Source organism: Pistacia vera, unplaced genomic scaffold (genome assembly GCF_008641045.1).
Source record: "Pistacia vera cultivar Batoury unplaced genomic scaffold, PisVer_v2 Contig42, whole genome shotgun sequence".
In the NCBI taxonomy this organism is placed as follows: Eukaryota; Viridiplantae; Streptophyta; class Magnoliopsida; order Sapindales; family Anacardiaceae; genus Pistacia; species Pistacia vera.
This window is the reverse complement of record NW_022196246.1, coordinates 152,687-169,815: the sequence shown is the minus strand read 5'-3', so window position 1 is coordinate 169,815 and position 17,129 is coordinate 152,687. Positions and strand designations below refer to the sequence as shown.

General features: G+C 33.6%; 1 protein-coding gene and 1 long non-coding RNA gene across 5 annotated transcripts in view; one reads left to right on the top strand and one right to left on the bottom strand.

The window, feature by feature from the left end:
• Positions 1-15: 15 nt before the first annotated feature.
• Positions 16-1,635, bottom strand: LOC116142826. 2 transcript variants are annotated; one of them, XR_004130050.1, is made up of 4 exons: positions 1,327-1,635; positions 1,167-1,242; positions 819-1,079; positions 16-569 (listed from the first exon to the last, which is right to left on the bottom strand). It is a non-coding gene; the product is annotated as an uncharacterized LOC116142826 (long non-coding RNA). The 2 variants fall into 2 exon arrangements; XR_004130049.1 differs by having other exon boundaries at positions 819-1,242.
• A 14,271-nt stretch (positions 1,636-15,906) lies between these two features.
• Positions 15,907-17,129, top strand: part of LOC116142827 (rho GTPase-activating protein 7) — a 36,110-nt gene continuing 34,887 nt past the window's right edge. For all 3 annotated transcript variants that reach the window (XM_031428238.1, XM_031428239.1, XM_031428236.1), the window contains exon 1: positions 15,907-16,488. In XM_031428238.1, coding sequence (XP_031284098.1) covers positions 16,435-16,488 — 54 coding nt within the window. In that variant the 5' untranslated portion in view covers positions 15,907-16,434. The remainder of the gene's footprint in view (positions 16,489-17,129) is intronic.

Genomic DNA, 17,129 nt, shown 5'->3' with positions numbered 1-17,129 from the left:
GTTGTAATTCATAAAATTAAAAACAAGTTTACCAATAAGCGAGTCATAATCAACTTTTTATCATCAAAGTCAATCTTCTTGCTCTAAACAAATCTAAAAGTAAGTTTCTTTCACTAACACTAATCTAACAAAGAATCGATCGCAGACAAATCTGAAAGATTAAAAACAAAAATTAATTCAAAACCAAAATTACCTCAACCATCTCAACATTTCCAGCGGTTTCAAACAAGCCAGCAAACTGGGCACTGTCATTTGATGTCCCTGCTTCATGCCATATAAGCACTTCACAATTTACTATTCAAGCTCATTCTATTACCTGAAACTGCTCACGGTATAGCTTAACAGCCTTGGCATGTGACAGTAACATGTTGTGCATAACAATGAGGGGCTCTACATCAGAGTTGCCAGCAGAACAATTTCCAAATGGTGCTGAACAGTGAGCTGGAGGCTACCATCCCCTAACATATACCATTTTGCTTAGCAGGTTCGGCTCGTTGATGGTTGCCCAACTCTTAACTCGATCACCAAAATTCTCAAAGCATATTTTGGCAAAATGTACAAAATCTTCCCTGCAAGAACACTGAAATCACATACTGTACCAACAAAACTGATTCATCAGAACTAAATGAACAAGAAAGGGATTAAGGGATCTTAGAGCAACCAGGTATTGCAATCTTAAAAGCAAAAGTATTGAAGAAACCCCTTTAGAGATGGTAGAACTTAGTTACTAGGCATATATTCAGAACCTATTGAAAATAGAGTCGAGCATTTTTTTTCAGGGAAACAGAAAAGCCTATAGAGTGTGAACAGAACTTTACCGAATTAGAGGGCTGAACCAAGACCCATATCTATCTTCTAGTTCTTGTGGTAAGCCAAATGGAATATGGTCACAAACGGCTCAATTCCTGCATTAACCAATTCATATTCGTCATCTTCAAGAAAATTGTAAAAAAAAAAAAAAAACACAAGTGCTTAAGTTGTAGATTCATTGAAAAGGATATTACCTCTGCGCAAGAGATGGGCTATAATATTATTATAAAACATGATTCCATTTGGATTAACTTCACCAAATCTGCCTTCTGTTACAGCTCAGGAACATTATCATCAAGTAATTGAATATTAATCTCACTACATTAACATTCAATTAATTGTTACTAAGAACATACTTGGTAAAATTCTAACCCATGAAATTGAGAACCGGTATGCATTTACTCCAAGTGAATGCATAATCTCAATATCTTCCTGTGAAAGTAAATAAGAAATTCATATATGTTGAATAGAAGTTGCAGGTAAGTAAAAAATTAGTAAATTTAACCATTCATTTACCAAGAATCAGTGGTAATGATCATCAGCAACATCTCCATTATCATCAATTCCTTTAATTGATGAATGTGTTCAAGCTCCACAATCAAGCGATTCTTGAGTTCAATCAGCTCCTTTTTCGAATACGACGCGATATTGAAGGTGACGTAATTGCCCAAGAGGAGAAGTGACGGATTTAGGGCAGAAAATGGAGAAGAAGTGGCGGCCGGAGTGGAGAAGTGGATCTGCAATGGCGTCGTCGGCGGTAGGGTTTTGTAGTTTGGGGATTTTCGATGCCAACGTGACGAGGACTGTAAATTTTAGGAGTTGTGATTTTTTTTAACTTTTTTTACTTGTAAGGAATTAAGGATTCAAACGTTTTATCATTTGGGGCAAAATTTTTTTTTTTTTTTTATTTAAAACCGGGTTTGGGTTTTCTTTACTTTTAGATTTATAATCTTTTAAATTTAATTTTTTTTAATTTTAACGAAAAATTATTTACTTATTATTTTTTTAATAAAATCAAAAATTTGTTTTTCTCTATTTCTATGAACAAAAATCAAACCAGTTTTTCGGATAACCAAAAAAACACTTTGGTTGCTGGTTCAAATCGATTTCTACATTTTTCTGAATACTCCTACATTTGGGTGTTAGGGATACACCTTGACAAGAATTCACCAAGGCTAACAAACTCCGTTGAAATAGGCACAAAGTTAGTGCCAAAGTCATTGAGCGAGTCGTCGTCTATTGAATGGGAGTCATAGAAACGAGAAATTTTTTGTTCAATGTCGGAAATAGGTTGACTATGAGGGTTTGCAAAAATGGTTGAAATAGGGGGTAAGAATAAGTTTTAAGGAAAAAATTGTAGGAATTGTGAATGAAAAATTTGTGGCAAAATATGGGCGAGAAAAGTTTTGGGCAAAATTTATTTTGTTTTTTATATACATAATCCTTGACAGTTAAAAACTGTCCAGGATTGAGACTACAACAGTAAAGAACAAGATTTATAAAATTTATTTTTAACCAATTCCTTAACAGTTAATAATTGTCAAGCATCATCCAAAATGGTCAAAGATTATTTCAAATTCTTGACAGTTCATAAATGGTCAACAATCAGTCAAAAATTGTAATTCTTGACAGTTTTTGAAAACACTCAAGAAAAACTGTTAACTCATTCTGTCAGATAGGGGTTTTTAGTAAATGACTTTTAAAAGGGTGTTTTAAAAGTTTGAGGATAGGAATGGCGTCAATTAGGGATGGGCATGGGCCAGGCCGGGGCCAGGGACCCCTGTCTTCGGCCCTGGCCCGAAAGCCCAAAGGGATTCCCCGATCCCGGCCCGTAGCCCGTTCAGGGAATTCGGGAAATCCTCAAATGAGGCCCGTTCCTCGAATTCCCCGTTTGGGGGTTTTGTGTTTTTTTGTGTCTTTATTACCATTTTCTCCAAATTATAATAAATCATCCAAAAAGAAATTAAATCTATAATGTATATATTAAACATAAGGACCATCATACTAAATTGATAATATATTACAATAGAATTGAAATAATGATTCAATGAGGGACAAAAAAAAAAAATTATAATTGATTTATTGATTTATTATAATCAATCAAAACACCAAATGGTATATTACACTATATATATGTATTAACATTGATTATAGATAATAGTTATATGTATATGTATAACATTATATGTTAATACATTATACTTATACTTATATGTCATATTAATGTATAATGTCAAATATATATCATTATATGTATAATGTCGAATGTATAACTTTTGTCATAGCATTAACATATTATGTAAAATGTATAATATATATATGTGTGTGTGTGTGTGTGTATTCAAATATTTATAATAATATTTTATTTAATATAGTTTTTATTTTAACCTATTTGTATATGGTTTCATAAAATACTTACACAATTATAATTTGCTTTGTTATATATATGATTGATTTTCAAATATTAAAATAATATAGGTATATATGATTGATTTTAATTATTAAATTAAAATAGGTATATGAATTATATGATTGACTTTATCAACCATATATAGAATATTCTATATATATATATATATGGATGGGCCGGGGATTTTGGGGCGGGCCAAGGCAAACTTATCTCGGCCCCGGCCCGTCTCGTCCCCGAATTTCAGGACTAATGTTAGGCCCGATCTTGGCTCAAATCCCGAATGATTCGAAGAAACTCCACCCCGTTTGGATCGGGGCGGGGCGAGTTCCCGCGAGGCCGGGTTTTATGCCCATCCCTAATGTCAATGGTCCTTAAAAGGGTGTTTTAAAAGTTTGAGGATGGGAATGACGTCAATGGACCATTTTTTGCATGGGAAAATGTCATTAACTCTTTGGGGGCGTTTGGTTGCAGGTAATGGAAGATTGTTGAAGTTATGTTATCTTATATTATTTGATTACCATGTTTAGTTGTCAAATAATATAAGATTCCGGTAATCTTGAATTATCGATAGTTTTTAACTGTTGGTAATATTGAAGGTAATCTAATTGTCTCTATTTTCGTAGGTATTGTAAGATTACTAAGGTAATCTTATTTTTGTTACAATTTCATCCCTTAATAATAAAAATTTTGGACAATAATGCTCATGTTTTAAAATAAATTCACATTAATATACCATTTCAATTTTACCCTAGTTTAATTAAGTTTTTGGACAATAATATCCTTATATTTAAACAAATTACAAACCACCACGGCCGATAGTAGGCCAACAAACACGGACCGCTGTCGGAGTCCCTAAAAATGATCGAGTTTCACTGGGAGGCTCCGGGAGGCTTTGATATGGTCGTTTCCGACCATATTAATAGCCAAAAATGGCCATATCAGGCTAGATCTGGCCGGAAATGGCCCCCTAAACCCTAAACCCTAATCCCGGTTCCAAACACGAGGTTGGGGTCAATGGCCTATGATGTTAGTTGACTTTGCAATGTCAATTTGTCTTTTTATTTATTCATTTTTATATTCTATTGAGCCTTGATTGATTGAATTGAAATCAAATTTTGGTCCCTGCAAAATCCATCCAAGTTTTCACCTTATTTAAACAAAAAAAGAAAAAATAGTACTTGACATGCACGTGACTGATTGAATTGAAAAATGAATATAAATCGAACAAAGAAGAGAAGATAAAAAGAGTAAGAAAATAAAACCTTTGAGTGGCGGTATGGTTTTGAGATTGCGCATGATGGTTGCGGTTTATCTCGGAGCTCGACATCTTCTTTGGTTTCTTTTTAAGAATTTTATAAATATTGAATCAATAGATTGGAAATTCTTATGAGATTTTGCCCTTCTTATTTATAAGCCAACATAGAGATAAAGGCCATACAAACTTCAGCGGGTCCCGTTAGTGAAATTAAATGCTGCTCCCTGCAAGCCCATGATATCCGCCAACCTGCAAGCCCATGATATCCGCCAATAACCTGCAACAAACCAAGAGAAGGCATTGCGAATATTTGACTATAAAATCAATCAAAAATTATAATTCTTGACAGTTTTTGAAAACACTCAAGAAAAACTGTTAACTCATTCTGTCAGATAGAGGTTTTTAGTAAATGACTTTTAAAAGGGTGTTCAGAAAAATGTAGAAATCGATTTGAACCAGCAACCAAAGTGGTTTTTTGGTTATCCGAAAAACTGGTTCAATTTTTGTTCATAAAAATAGAGAAAAACAAATTTTTGATTTTATTAAAAAATAATAAGTAAATAATTTTGCTTATTTGTTGCCCTTCTTATTATAAGCCAACATAGAGACAAAGGCCAACAAACTTTAGCGGGTGCCGTTAGTGAAATTAAATGCTAAAAGTGAAATTAAATGCTGCTCCCTGCAAGCCCATGATATCCGCCAACCTGCAAGCCCATGATATCCGCCAATAACGTGCAACAAACCAAGAGAAGCATTGCGAATATTTGACTACAAAATCAGTGACTCTCAACGAAATGAAATTAATTTTTCAATTGGGCTTTCTTGGGCTAATACAGTCAGATGGTCGTACTTGCGACCATCTGCTGAGTCTTTCCTTTATTTTAGCCTTCTCCTGGTTCGTTGCAGGGAAAAGTTTTTCTTTGCAGAAATCTCCTACTTTTCCCTGCAACAAACCAAGGTGAGTAGCTGCGCGGCACCCGCTGAAGTTTGTATGGCCTTTATCTCTATGTTGGCTTATAAATAAGAAGGGCAAAATCTCATAAGAATTTCCAATCTATTGATTCAATATTTATAAAATTCTTAAAAAGAAACCAAAGAAGATGTCGAGCTCCGAGATAAACCGCAACCATCATGCGCAATCTCAAAACCATACCGCCACTCAAAGGTTTTATTTTCTTACTCTTTTTATCTTCTCTTCTTTGTTCGATTTATATTCATTTTTCAATTCAATCAGTCACGTGCATTTTTTATTTTTTATTTAAATAAGATGAAAACATGGACGGATTTTGCAGGGACCAAAATTTGATTTCGTTGGCGCAATGCAATGATGCATTTAGATTCCTCATTCCGTGCCTTGTTGCTGTTTTACAAGTGCTTCCGCCATTGGAAATTCAGCCAGCAATTTTGCAAACTTTTCTATTGGCGACATCCATTTACTGCTTTGCTTCAACAGCTTACACCAAGCTTAACAGTCATCAGACAACAAACAACAACGCTCAACTCTTTGGCCTCATCGCTTTCATTTCTGGATCTCTTTCTTCAGCTTTATTGGTCTACATCATTGTCCCACCTTTAATTCTCTGTATAATTCTTATTTCATGGGGGGGTTTTCTGTCCATTTTGTTAGCCCATCAACATGTCCCCTTAGATAATATGGAAACTTACCGAAAGGTTCTCCAAAAGATCAGGAACATTAAGATCCCTGAAAAGATAAGCAGTTTATGGAGCAAAAACCAGTTAGGACTGCCAAGAGCTGGAAGGAATTAATGTCAAGGTTATATATGAAATTTTTTTAAATTTTGCATCACTTGTATTTACCACGTATTCTACTAAGAAGATTTCATGGGCTCTACATTCACTAAATAATCTTAAGAAATAATTATATTTTTCATGTGAATGTCTCTGGTTCTTGTTTTTTAATTTTTTGTCCTTGCTATACATTGGCATATAACAACAAATCAAGGCTCAATAGAATATAAAATTGAATAAATAAAAAGACAAATTGACTTTGCAAAGTCAACTAACATCACAGGCCGTTGACCCCAGCCCCGTGTTTGGAGCCGGGATTCACCGGCAAGGCTTTGATACCCCGACAAGTCCGACAAGGAGTGGATGATGACGGGGGACGATGGTGGTGGCTGCCGCTGGAATGTCCAGTAACGGAGAAATGGTGGGTTGTTTAGAGGAAGAAAATGTAAATAGAGAAGATCATGAAAGTGGCGCGCGACTATTGTGAAGTTTGTCCAACCTAAAGAGAACAACCAACTTATCATCAGAAAATAATCAAAGGCTTGTTGACTGTTGTGTCCAAAAACCGATTGGTACCAAATCTTAGTGAAAAAAAAAAAGAGTCAACCTTTGACCATAAGTCTCTCTTTAGTAAAAATCATATCATGGGATTGCAGGGAGCAGGATTTAGTTTCGTTGCAATGAGGCCTTCTGATTCCTCATTCCGTGGTTTGTTGCTGTTTTACAAGTTCATTCTCGATTGGAAATTCATCCCGCAAATTTGTACGCTTTCCTATCGGCCACATTCATGTACACCTTCGCTTTTATGGCTCACACCAAGACCAAGACCGATTCTCAAACAAACAACTCTCAACTCTTTGGCGTTATCGCTTTCATCTCAGGATCTCTTTCTTTAGTTTTATTGATCTTTATCCTTGTCCCACGGCTTTTCTGTCTATTTTTGTGGTCCATCGACATTTCCCCTTAAATAAGTAAACTTACGAAAATATTCAACAAAATATCAAGGATCCCAGAAAAAGGTATGCAGCTTATGGAGGAGAAACGAACGAGGACTTCCCATAGGCTTATGCTACTAAGATTTCGCATTTTCATCTTTATTAACAGAGTAAAGATTATTAAAAAAAACCCAAATCCTTATTGGGTTATACTTATATACACGTTTTGTTTGAATAAAGTTGTGGTTGAGTTATGATGTGTTTGTTGCCAATAATGCTTTGAGTATGTACTTGGGATTTAGTGAATTGTGTTATGCACATAAGGTGTTTGAAGAAACTTGTGAGTTGGTTCATTTTGTGCTGGGATTCCCCAGCCACGGCTTTGATTCCCGCCTTTCTAACTTTAAAAAAAGAAAAAAAGACATAATAATTTCTTAAAATCGGACAAAGAGATAAATGGGTATCGGAGAAGTGTAGGCATGGCAATGGGACAGGGCGGGGATCTCATTCACTGTCCCCATACCCGCCCTCAAAATCACTCTCCACCCCCGCCCTGTCCTCATTGCGGGGATGACAAGAATCATTTATCAGGTATATAATTGGATATGAAAATAGGTAAAATGTTGGGGTTATAGTGAGAAAGAGCCAAGTTTTTTTTTTTTTTTTCCTCCCACTCTAATTGACTGGAAATGTGTATAAGAAAATGAGATATGAAGGAAGTTGAAATAAGGTTTGTAGAAGGAAGTTGTGCCGTATTTACATAGAGACAGGTAATACTATCAAGTGAAATGAGATATGAAGGAAGTTGTGCCTTGCGATTGGTCTCCTCCTTCACTAGCGAGTTTTTATCTTGGCCTCCAAATCCCATCCCATAACTTTCTGCGAAGTTCATGCATTCTTCCTGGATCTCTTTGTTCAACTTCGTTAATCTACATTCTCCTGCCCCACTCTTGACCATTTTTATGAACTTTGTCCATTATCAAATCTTGTTAGATTCCCCGTTTAACAAACGTTCCTCCTTAGGTATATCCCCCAGGGAATATTGTTCTGATTCTCTTTGCTAGGTGAAAAATAAAGGTAAAGTTGCTCAAGAGTCGAGACCATATAATTCTCGATTCTCATCAATCCTGGAAACCCAGTATAGTTTTATTTGCAGTTTTTTAGTAGTGTTTTGTGTTCTCAGTAAGAAACCGCAAGAAAGTTTGGGAAGAAGCAACAAATTAAAGGAGATCAATGCCAAGCTGCCATTGCTATGTCCATACTCAAAAGACAAAACCCTGAAAGGTTAGTCTCTGTCTCTGCCTGTTTTCTTGGTTAATATGTCAATATCCATGAAGAAAGAAACAACATTAGGGAACCTGTAACACCCTTTTGATTCGTTTGCAATAATGAAATCATGGATCCAAAACAAGGGGGACGCGTCCTAATTAACCCTACTATTCGAGGTAGACAAGAGACAAATATAAGAACAATATCTTGACCATCGGTCAGAGAGTTACACAACCTAAAAATAAAATGCGTGAAATGATAAAGAAACACCAAAACAAACAATCTTATTATGCATGCCATGCTACATATCTAGTAATACATGTTTTGATGATTTTGTAGTGATCAGCAAAGTGGTTTCATATCCTTGGCACAATGCAATGGCGCATTTAAATTTCTCACCCGATGCTTGTTTCTACGGTGCAAGTGGGTGTCCAAGGCACAACCAAGTCACCATTGGAAACCCCTCCTCCAAGAAAACATTTTTCTATTGGTCACTAGCATTTTCTGCTTTGTGTTGACAGCCAACATAAACCGTAAAATTCATTGCACAAGAATTAATAATTCTCACATGATCAACAACTCTCAACTCTTTGGTGTTCCAGGTTTCATCTCAGGGTCTCTTTCCGTAGTTTCACTGTTCTCAATCCTCGTCCCAAGTTTATTTGGGTATATAATTTTCAATTCATGGGGTTTATTGTCTGGTTTTCTTGCATATAAACATGCCAACTTACTTAATAAAGCCTATCAATGGCTTCTCCAAAAGAGCAAGGATGGTGATAGGTGGCTTGTGATTGAGAAGATCTACGACAAGGTAAGAAGCTTATGGAGCAGTGATGAGCAGCCAATGGCGGTAATTAATTGGTACCACGTTGATTGTAGAATCTTGTGTATCCATGCATGTATTTCGAAATAATGTTAGTCCCATTAATAATGCTTCTTAGTTAGTTAAAGAGGGATGCTAAATGTACAAACTAAAATATATATAAACTAACGTGATATTACTCTTTTATTGACAAGACATGTAATTCATATTTATTTATTATAACATTTTAATAAGTTATATTGTTTATATTCATTCATCCATTCATTATATGTTACGCCAATTTATAATATATATACATTAGAACCTCTCTATAGTTATAATGGTGAGTTTAAATTAATTTATTACTATAAGGATGTTATAATTTAATAGATGTGTAGTTATAAAAATTATCGTTTTAATTTCTTATTTTAAAATTCACGTTTTAATAGTATGTATTAGGATTTCAATTCATTATTTTAGTAGTCATTCCTACAATTAAACAAGAAGAGAAATGAAATAATCCTAAAGACGATGGTATGGAAATACAAAAAGTTTCGTGCTAAGAAACTCTAGACATGCTTGAAAAGTTAGAAATATTTTGGCTTCAACAAGAAGGTGTTCATGCTAGTGAGTCATTATGCACCCGCAAGTTAAAAAATGTGGTAACAACTCTTAAATCATTGTCCTAAACAACTTTATATAAATATTTTATTTCATATTAAACATTTAATATAACATAACATATATATTTTTTCTATATACAGATAATTATTACTATGATGATATAACTTTCTTAAGATGGAAATTAAAAAAATTATAACTAATTACAATGTAGAGTTTATTCTTATTTATAACTATCCCAAGTTGAGATTAAAATTTTTTATGACTATATATAATTCTTACTAGAAATTACTATGAACCGCCTCTCTATGTGTGTGTGTGTATAATACAAAAAAACCCTTAGATATTGGAAATTTCTTCTCAACTCCCCTACCAATAAAGCCAATTAAAGTTGCTCTCAGTTCCAAAACTAATGAAATACCTTATATACCCCTAATTCAACTAAAAAAAATTAATAAATACAATTTACTTTTTATTTTTTATAACTAAAATATAGTAAACCTTTATACTTGAGGGTTTTTTTTTTTTTTTTTTTTTTAATATCTATATACCTAGGGGATTTATAGTACTTTTACCTTAAGAAAAATATAGGACCTGTTTGATACATTATTCAAAATATGATATTTTGAAAGACTATTATGAATAGGATATGATAGGATTAAATCAAATAGGATATGATTATGAGAATGTGTTTGGTATATAAAAATTATATCAAAGTTGGATAAAAATATATAATAGTTGTTTGGTATATTTTTGGAAAATATTTAAATTATTTTTATCTCCTTACATTTGTTAGTTTAGCTAAACAACACCCACCTGCAATAAAAGTTTATAAATTAACAAAAACACCCCCACTCACCCAACCGACTGTTGACAGCCAAGTAGCCAACCATCACTGTCAGATGGTGATCGACAGTCGTCGGAATGACACACGATAGGCTGGATCTGGCCGATCGTGTGTCGATTGGTGAGAAATGGCCAAATCTACGACCAAATTTTTTGTTGTCGTTAACGACCAAAATTTGGTCGAAAGTGGCTAGATCAGCTATGGTTACTGATAGCCAACGGTGGCTTGGGTGGGTAGGGGTATTTTTGTCAATTTATAAACTTTTATTGTGAAAAATAATTGTTAAATATTTTCAATTGAGCATAATAAGATAATAGAAAACGATTTTTCATTTTCAATCTAAAAAATTGTCTTTGAATATGATTGGATTTTGAATTGAATTCTGTCAATATTAAAACAAACAAATTTTTACTATTTACTTTAAATAGGATTATAGAATAGAGTTTTGAAAAGTTAAACAAACAAGGGGATAGCTAATCTGACAGATTCTTTAGAAAATTGTGAAAAGGGGAGGTCAGAGAGAATTTTTAAAATTTGAGGGGAAGTTAGTGATGCTATTTTAAACTTGTGGGGTGTCATTAGGCAGAACTCAAACCTCAGGGGAGGTGAGGGATATATATATATACACAAATTCATGATGCTCAAAAGTAAAAGTTTTGAGAGAACAGTTGAGAGGATAATTATTTTTAATATCTATGAAAAAAAAAAAAAATCAAACCATTGAATTGTTGGAACTCAATAACCCCCACATTTATTTCTTATATATTTTAAAAAGGTACCTTTCAAGTATTGCTTCATAATTACTTAAAAAGTTAATAACATTAATCCCCCTCATGTATGATATAATAACAAAAGTCTCCTTGAGAATTTCGAAATAATAAAAATCTCCCTATTACCAAATTATCCCCCCGCGAGCGTTTATTTTAACACTTAAAACTTAGCAGTAAAAGAATTTTTGTTACTTCAAAAACCTCAAGAGGTTTTTTATTATTATATCATCATCTCATAGAATTACTGTTAACGTTCAAAAAGAAAAGTCTTACTTTCTACCAAATAATTCTTCATTGCACTCAACAACCCTTGAAAAAAAGATAAAAAAAAAGCAATTCTTAATTACATGATTAATGTGAAGAAAATAAATTCTTTAATACCAAAAAAAAATTTACAAATAAATAAAATATATGGAAACCATTATATCATAGAATTAATTAGGACAAATTTTTTTTTTTTTCTAATCTTACGAACAAAAATATGTATAGGATAAAGAGCTGACATCCTTATAATAATTTTTATTCGTTGAGCAACAACTCTTCCATTTAGTACTACGCCCGCCTTTCTTCCCTACTTGACCGGCCGTTTAGCTCTCTTCGACCGTTGCATTCGAGGGCCAATCTTCTTACAACTGGATAAATCTTTGCACGCCCTTGTTACATTTTAGAAAGCCTACGCCCCATAGATATTGTCTAACTGTGACTGTTACATTATAATCTAGCAAGATCTTTGTACTACTGTTCCTTTTGCCGTCGCATTATATCAGGTCCTGTAGACCTGTACTACTTTCCCGAAGCAGTTGGCTACAGCTGCAAGAACTGGACCTGAGCAGTGTGGACCATTTCCGTTTCGGACATACGCTTTGACAGATGTGAGTGCCGAACGGAAGTGAAACCTACCAAACGACAAGGTGTCAACTGTCAAACGAACCAATCAAGACAAATTTACAGAACATCATTTGACCGGTTACCGCTTCACTCGGTAAATATACAACTTTTCCACACTCACGATCGCGGGTCCTGACACTTGTACACCCGGCCCAATCAAATGGAAGAAAGTGTCATTTGGTAAACCCGTGAATGTAGCGCGTGGGATAAGAATTTTTTACTCCCGTGTCAAAGGTAATTTTGTTTATTGAGATTTTATAATATGTCCAGCAGGTGCACCGGTTCATGGATGTTCGCATTGTAAAAAAATATATAATCAGACTTTTAATTTAATATTCTCAATATTTTGTCACGCGTATCCAATTTCATTTATACAATATAATCAGACTTTTAATTTATTTTTATTTCTTATTCGATAATTACCTTTATTCTTTTTTTACACATCAAATAATAAAAATATATTATTATTCATCATATTAAGATAGAACCATGTTGTATTTTTTAGTAACAAATTAATTCCAAATATCAATTTAATTTTATATTTAAATAATATATTATGTTTTGTGCCCTCTTAAATACAAAATCTAATAACATTCTTGTTGAGTCTAACTAAACCAATGCAAATTTTACTTGAATATCTAAGGGATATTTTATATTAATATAAAGTAAACGACATATTCCCACCCAAGGTTTGACGAAATCCCAAGTTGGTACCACAGGTTCCATTTATTTTAGATTACCACCCTTAAAGTAACGGGAAACGGTTGGATATAACGGCTCAGGGGTAAATTGGTCATTTTATAGAGGAGGCGCACATTAGCAGATCGTCGCTCCTAACAAAAATCCGGCGCACGTTAGCAACATCACCGTCGTCGTTTTTCGCTCTTTTTCGGCGATTCTTTCACCCAAAATCACTCTTGTCACCACTATTCGAACCCTCATCCTCCCCTCTACAAAACCATACCCTTGACAACCCCTCATCGCCCACCGATCTCCAGCCACGACAGCCGCCACATGCGACTGGTTTTCGTTGATGTCCACTAGCGAATGGCCACTAAACGGTTGCTAGGACATAGGGGTTTTGTAGATTAGGAGACGCTGGTTGCAGTGGTGACGTCAAATTAGATTTTTGTCGCCGGAATCGACCAGAATCCGGTGAAGAACGACGAAAACATAAGCTTGACGGCACTGGCGATCGGAGGGCCCAATGAGTCGAGAACCAAAGGGGTTTTGGACAACAGATGATGGGGAAGGTGATAGAGGTGACCAGGGGTTTCGCCGACATCGGAAATAGCCCAGATCCGATGAAAACCAAGACGGTGCACAGTCACTGAGGGTGTAATTGATGTAATTTCAAAATAAGATGGTTAATTTATAATTTTAGTAATTTAGGGGTTAAAATATAATTTATTAATTTATGGTTAAAGGGCATTATGGTAATTGCACCCTCACTATTCTAAAAAATGTTAACAGTATTATTTTAAGGGTGAGAATCTGGAATAAATGGAACATGTGGTATCAACTTGGGATTTCGTCAAATTTTGGGTGGGAATATGTCGTTTACTCATTAAAATACTATAAATTCAATAAGAATACGATATCAACTTAATAATATTGTCATTCAACCAGAAGTGACAATTTATGTTATAAATTTGATATATAATGTTATAAAAAAAATGTTTTTATAACATTATAAAGTAATTATATTGTTACCATTATTAAATAAAATATAAATTTATAATATTACTACATATAACATAAATATCTATCTCAAGATAATAACTATAATCACAAAAAACTTTAAACTTTGACCTAAATTTTGGATTCATAAATTCGAGTAGGTATATCTTAAATTATGTCCTCTTAATTAGTTAAAAATTATTCAATGTTGTCAGGCTTCATAAAATATACAATTGGAAGCAACATATGTAACAGCTTCCTACAAATATAATATAAAGATTATTGATACGAAAACTCGTACTAACCTGAGTGATCCAATTGATCGGGGTGGAATCAAAACGGATGTGTGCGTGATTTAATAAAAATCAGCAATGTAATGAAAAATGCGATAAAGTAAAGAACACAAACAATTTTTAAAGTGGTTTGACAAATTAAAACTTAAACCTAAGTCCATTGTTCTCTTATTGTTTTAGAAAGCTTATAAGAGAAATAAATAGAATGCCTAAAACAAATTGCTAACCCGTCTCTCATAGTTTGAGGGGGTATTTATATAAATTTTAGTAAAAGAAAAAAGAGATAAGTTTGAGATTGCGATCAGATTTGGATGCAATCCCGTGATCTTCGTGATTGAGTCCTAAGATTGTGCTGCCAGCGCTATTGATCTTATTCTTTCCAAAATATCCGAGATTGAAACTTATCTTTGATCTATTTAACAATTGTTAGGATTGGTCGCTATGACAAGCTTCAACTGCATCGAGCTTACTCTAGATTGGACAGATTATGGGTCGAGCTTGCTTTGAGTTGTACTAATTATGAGTCGAGTTTGTTCTTGGGTCGAGTTGATTTTGGGTCAAACTACATCTATGCAAGCTTTTTGGCAAAATCATACACAATAAAGACATTAAAAATACTAATTATAAGATATTATTGCATTATTAATATACAATAATCATGTGAAAAACACATGAATTTATATATTATAGAATTAATAAGGTTAATGACATTAACACTAAAGTTTGATCAAATAATAAAATTCTTGTACCGTAAAACTTTTGAGTAATGCTACACTTACATCAATCTTTTACACAATTTTCATTACATCATAATGTGGCATATGCTACAACTACACAAATTTTTAATTATTTTGAATTTTAATATTGTAATAGAATTTGTGTGGTTGTGACATATGCCACATCATGATGTAATAAAAATGGTGTAAAAAAGTGATGTAAGTGTAGCATTACTCTAAACTTTTTATGTTAAAACAAACGACACAAAAATAATTTAACAAATATTAATTTATTTTAGTGACAGATAAATTTACGTTTACTTGTTATAGTTAATGTCTTTTAAAGGGAGTTTGTCTCGTTTATAAGTTTTAAAATTAAGTTGATCTGTTGTTTATAAGTGGGGGAAAATACTTTTTATTTTTTTAGCTTATAAGTACTTTACTTATAAGATACTTTGACTAAGATTGTTACCATATTATTCCTTTTTAATTTTAAAATTCTATTATATACTCTTATTTTTAATAATATAGTATCATTTTTAATTATTTTAATAATATAATATATTTTAAAACCTCATTTTACCAAACATATTAAACTTATCAATTATTTATAAATATTTTAACCAAATAAATAATTACTCGTATTTTAAATGCTTGTAAACTCAAACATTAACTGATTTTCGTAAGCTCAGCTGCACAGCTCTTAAATATGAGAACTGGTTGTGCAACTGAAAATCATAAACATGTTTCGTGGATGGGTGACGTGGCCTACGGTAATTCGTCAATTACTAAAGTTTGAATAGATTTGACTACAGACGACCCCCCACTCCTTCTTCACTAAGCTCTCTCTCTCTCTCTACAGCCAGAAGAAGTAGGTGAAAAGCAAAGCCAAATCTCTCTCTCTCTCTCTCGCATTACCTTATTGCTGCGACAACCACTATCACTATTTCCACTACCTAATCCTTATTCAAATACCATTAACCTCTTCACCTTCTTCTCCCTTAATCTCCCCTAAAACCATCACTTCATTAATTTATTATTATTATTTCTCATTATTTTATCATTTATTTATTTATATATTTATTTACTCAGTGATTGCGGTAGTTTAAGTTGCCTTCTTGTTGTTGTTATCGTTGCTGTTTCTTTACTGTTTCGTATCGAATCAAAACCCCAAGGCTTCTTGCCGAAGTCTCTATTTCTATTTCTATTTCGGTTCGCAGTTCAGATCTTGTTCTGCCGATTTTGTTCCCTTTGCTCGCCGATCTACTGGTTTTGTAGTTGTTTTGGATGAGTTAAGTCAATGGTGATTGTGGCGGATTCGGATTGTTTTGGTTGAGGATGTTTGTTGTTTCTTGAGGAATGTGAGGTTTCGATGTTTGTGTTTTGGAAATGTCGGCATCTTTAGCGGCTTTCGAGCGGCCACGGCCTGGAGGATCTAATACGGTATGTGGTTGTGTGTTTGGTTGGGGAGAAAGTGAATGTGATTGGATGACAAGGTTTTGGATCTTATGGTGGATGATTGTGGTTTTAATTGTTATTATTGTGTGTTCTTTTGTTTTTGTTTTAGTTAGGGATGGTGAATTATGTGGAATTTGGAATGTTTGATCATGTATGCTATTTTTGGTGGGATTAGTCTAAGTGCATTTTCTTAATTGGTTATGATATCTGTTTGGTTTGAGATACAATGTGAGAATAGAGAGGAATTGCGTTGGAAATTCGATTTCTGTTAGATGGTAATGTGGCACTGACAGATTATTGAAATTCAGTGGAATGATCGTTTTTGGCTTAATTGACAAGAGGATGTTTTAGTTATTTTAAATGCTATAGGGGAAAATGTTTGAAATTTGAATGAGTAATGCTGGACCAGTGAACTTAGTTCAAGTCCAGTATTACTGATTTAGAAATTGGATCTCAGCGTTGTAATATTGGATAAGAGTGCTTGAAGGAGTATTATTACTTAATTTGCTACTGTTTACCTTGTTAATGGACCCAAAACATAGAGATTAAATGTAAGGGTTCTTGTTATATAAGTAGTAGGTGGAAGTAAACTGAAATTTTTTATTTTGATATTTGGCTGTTGTGGT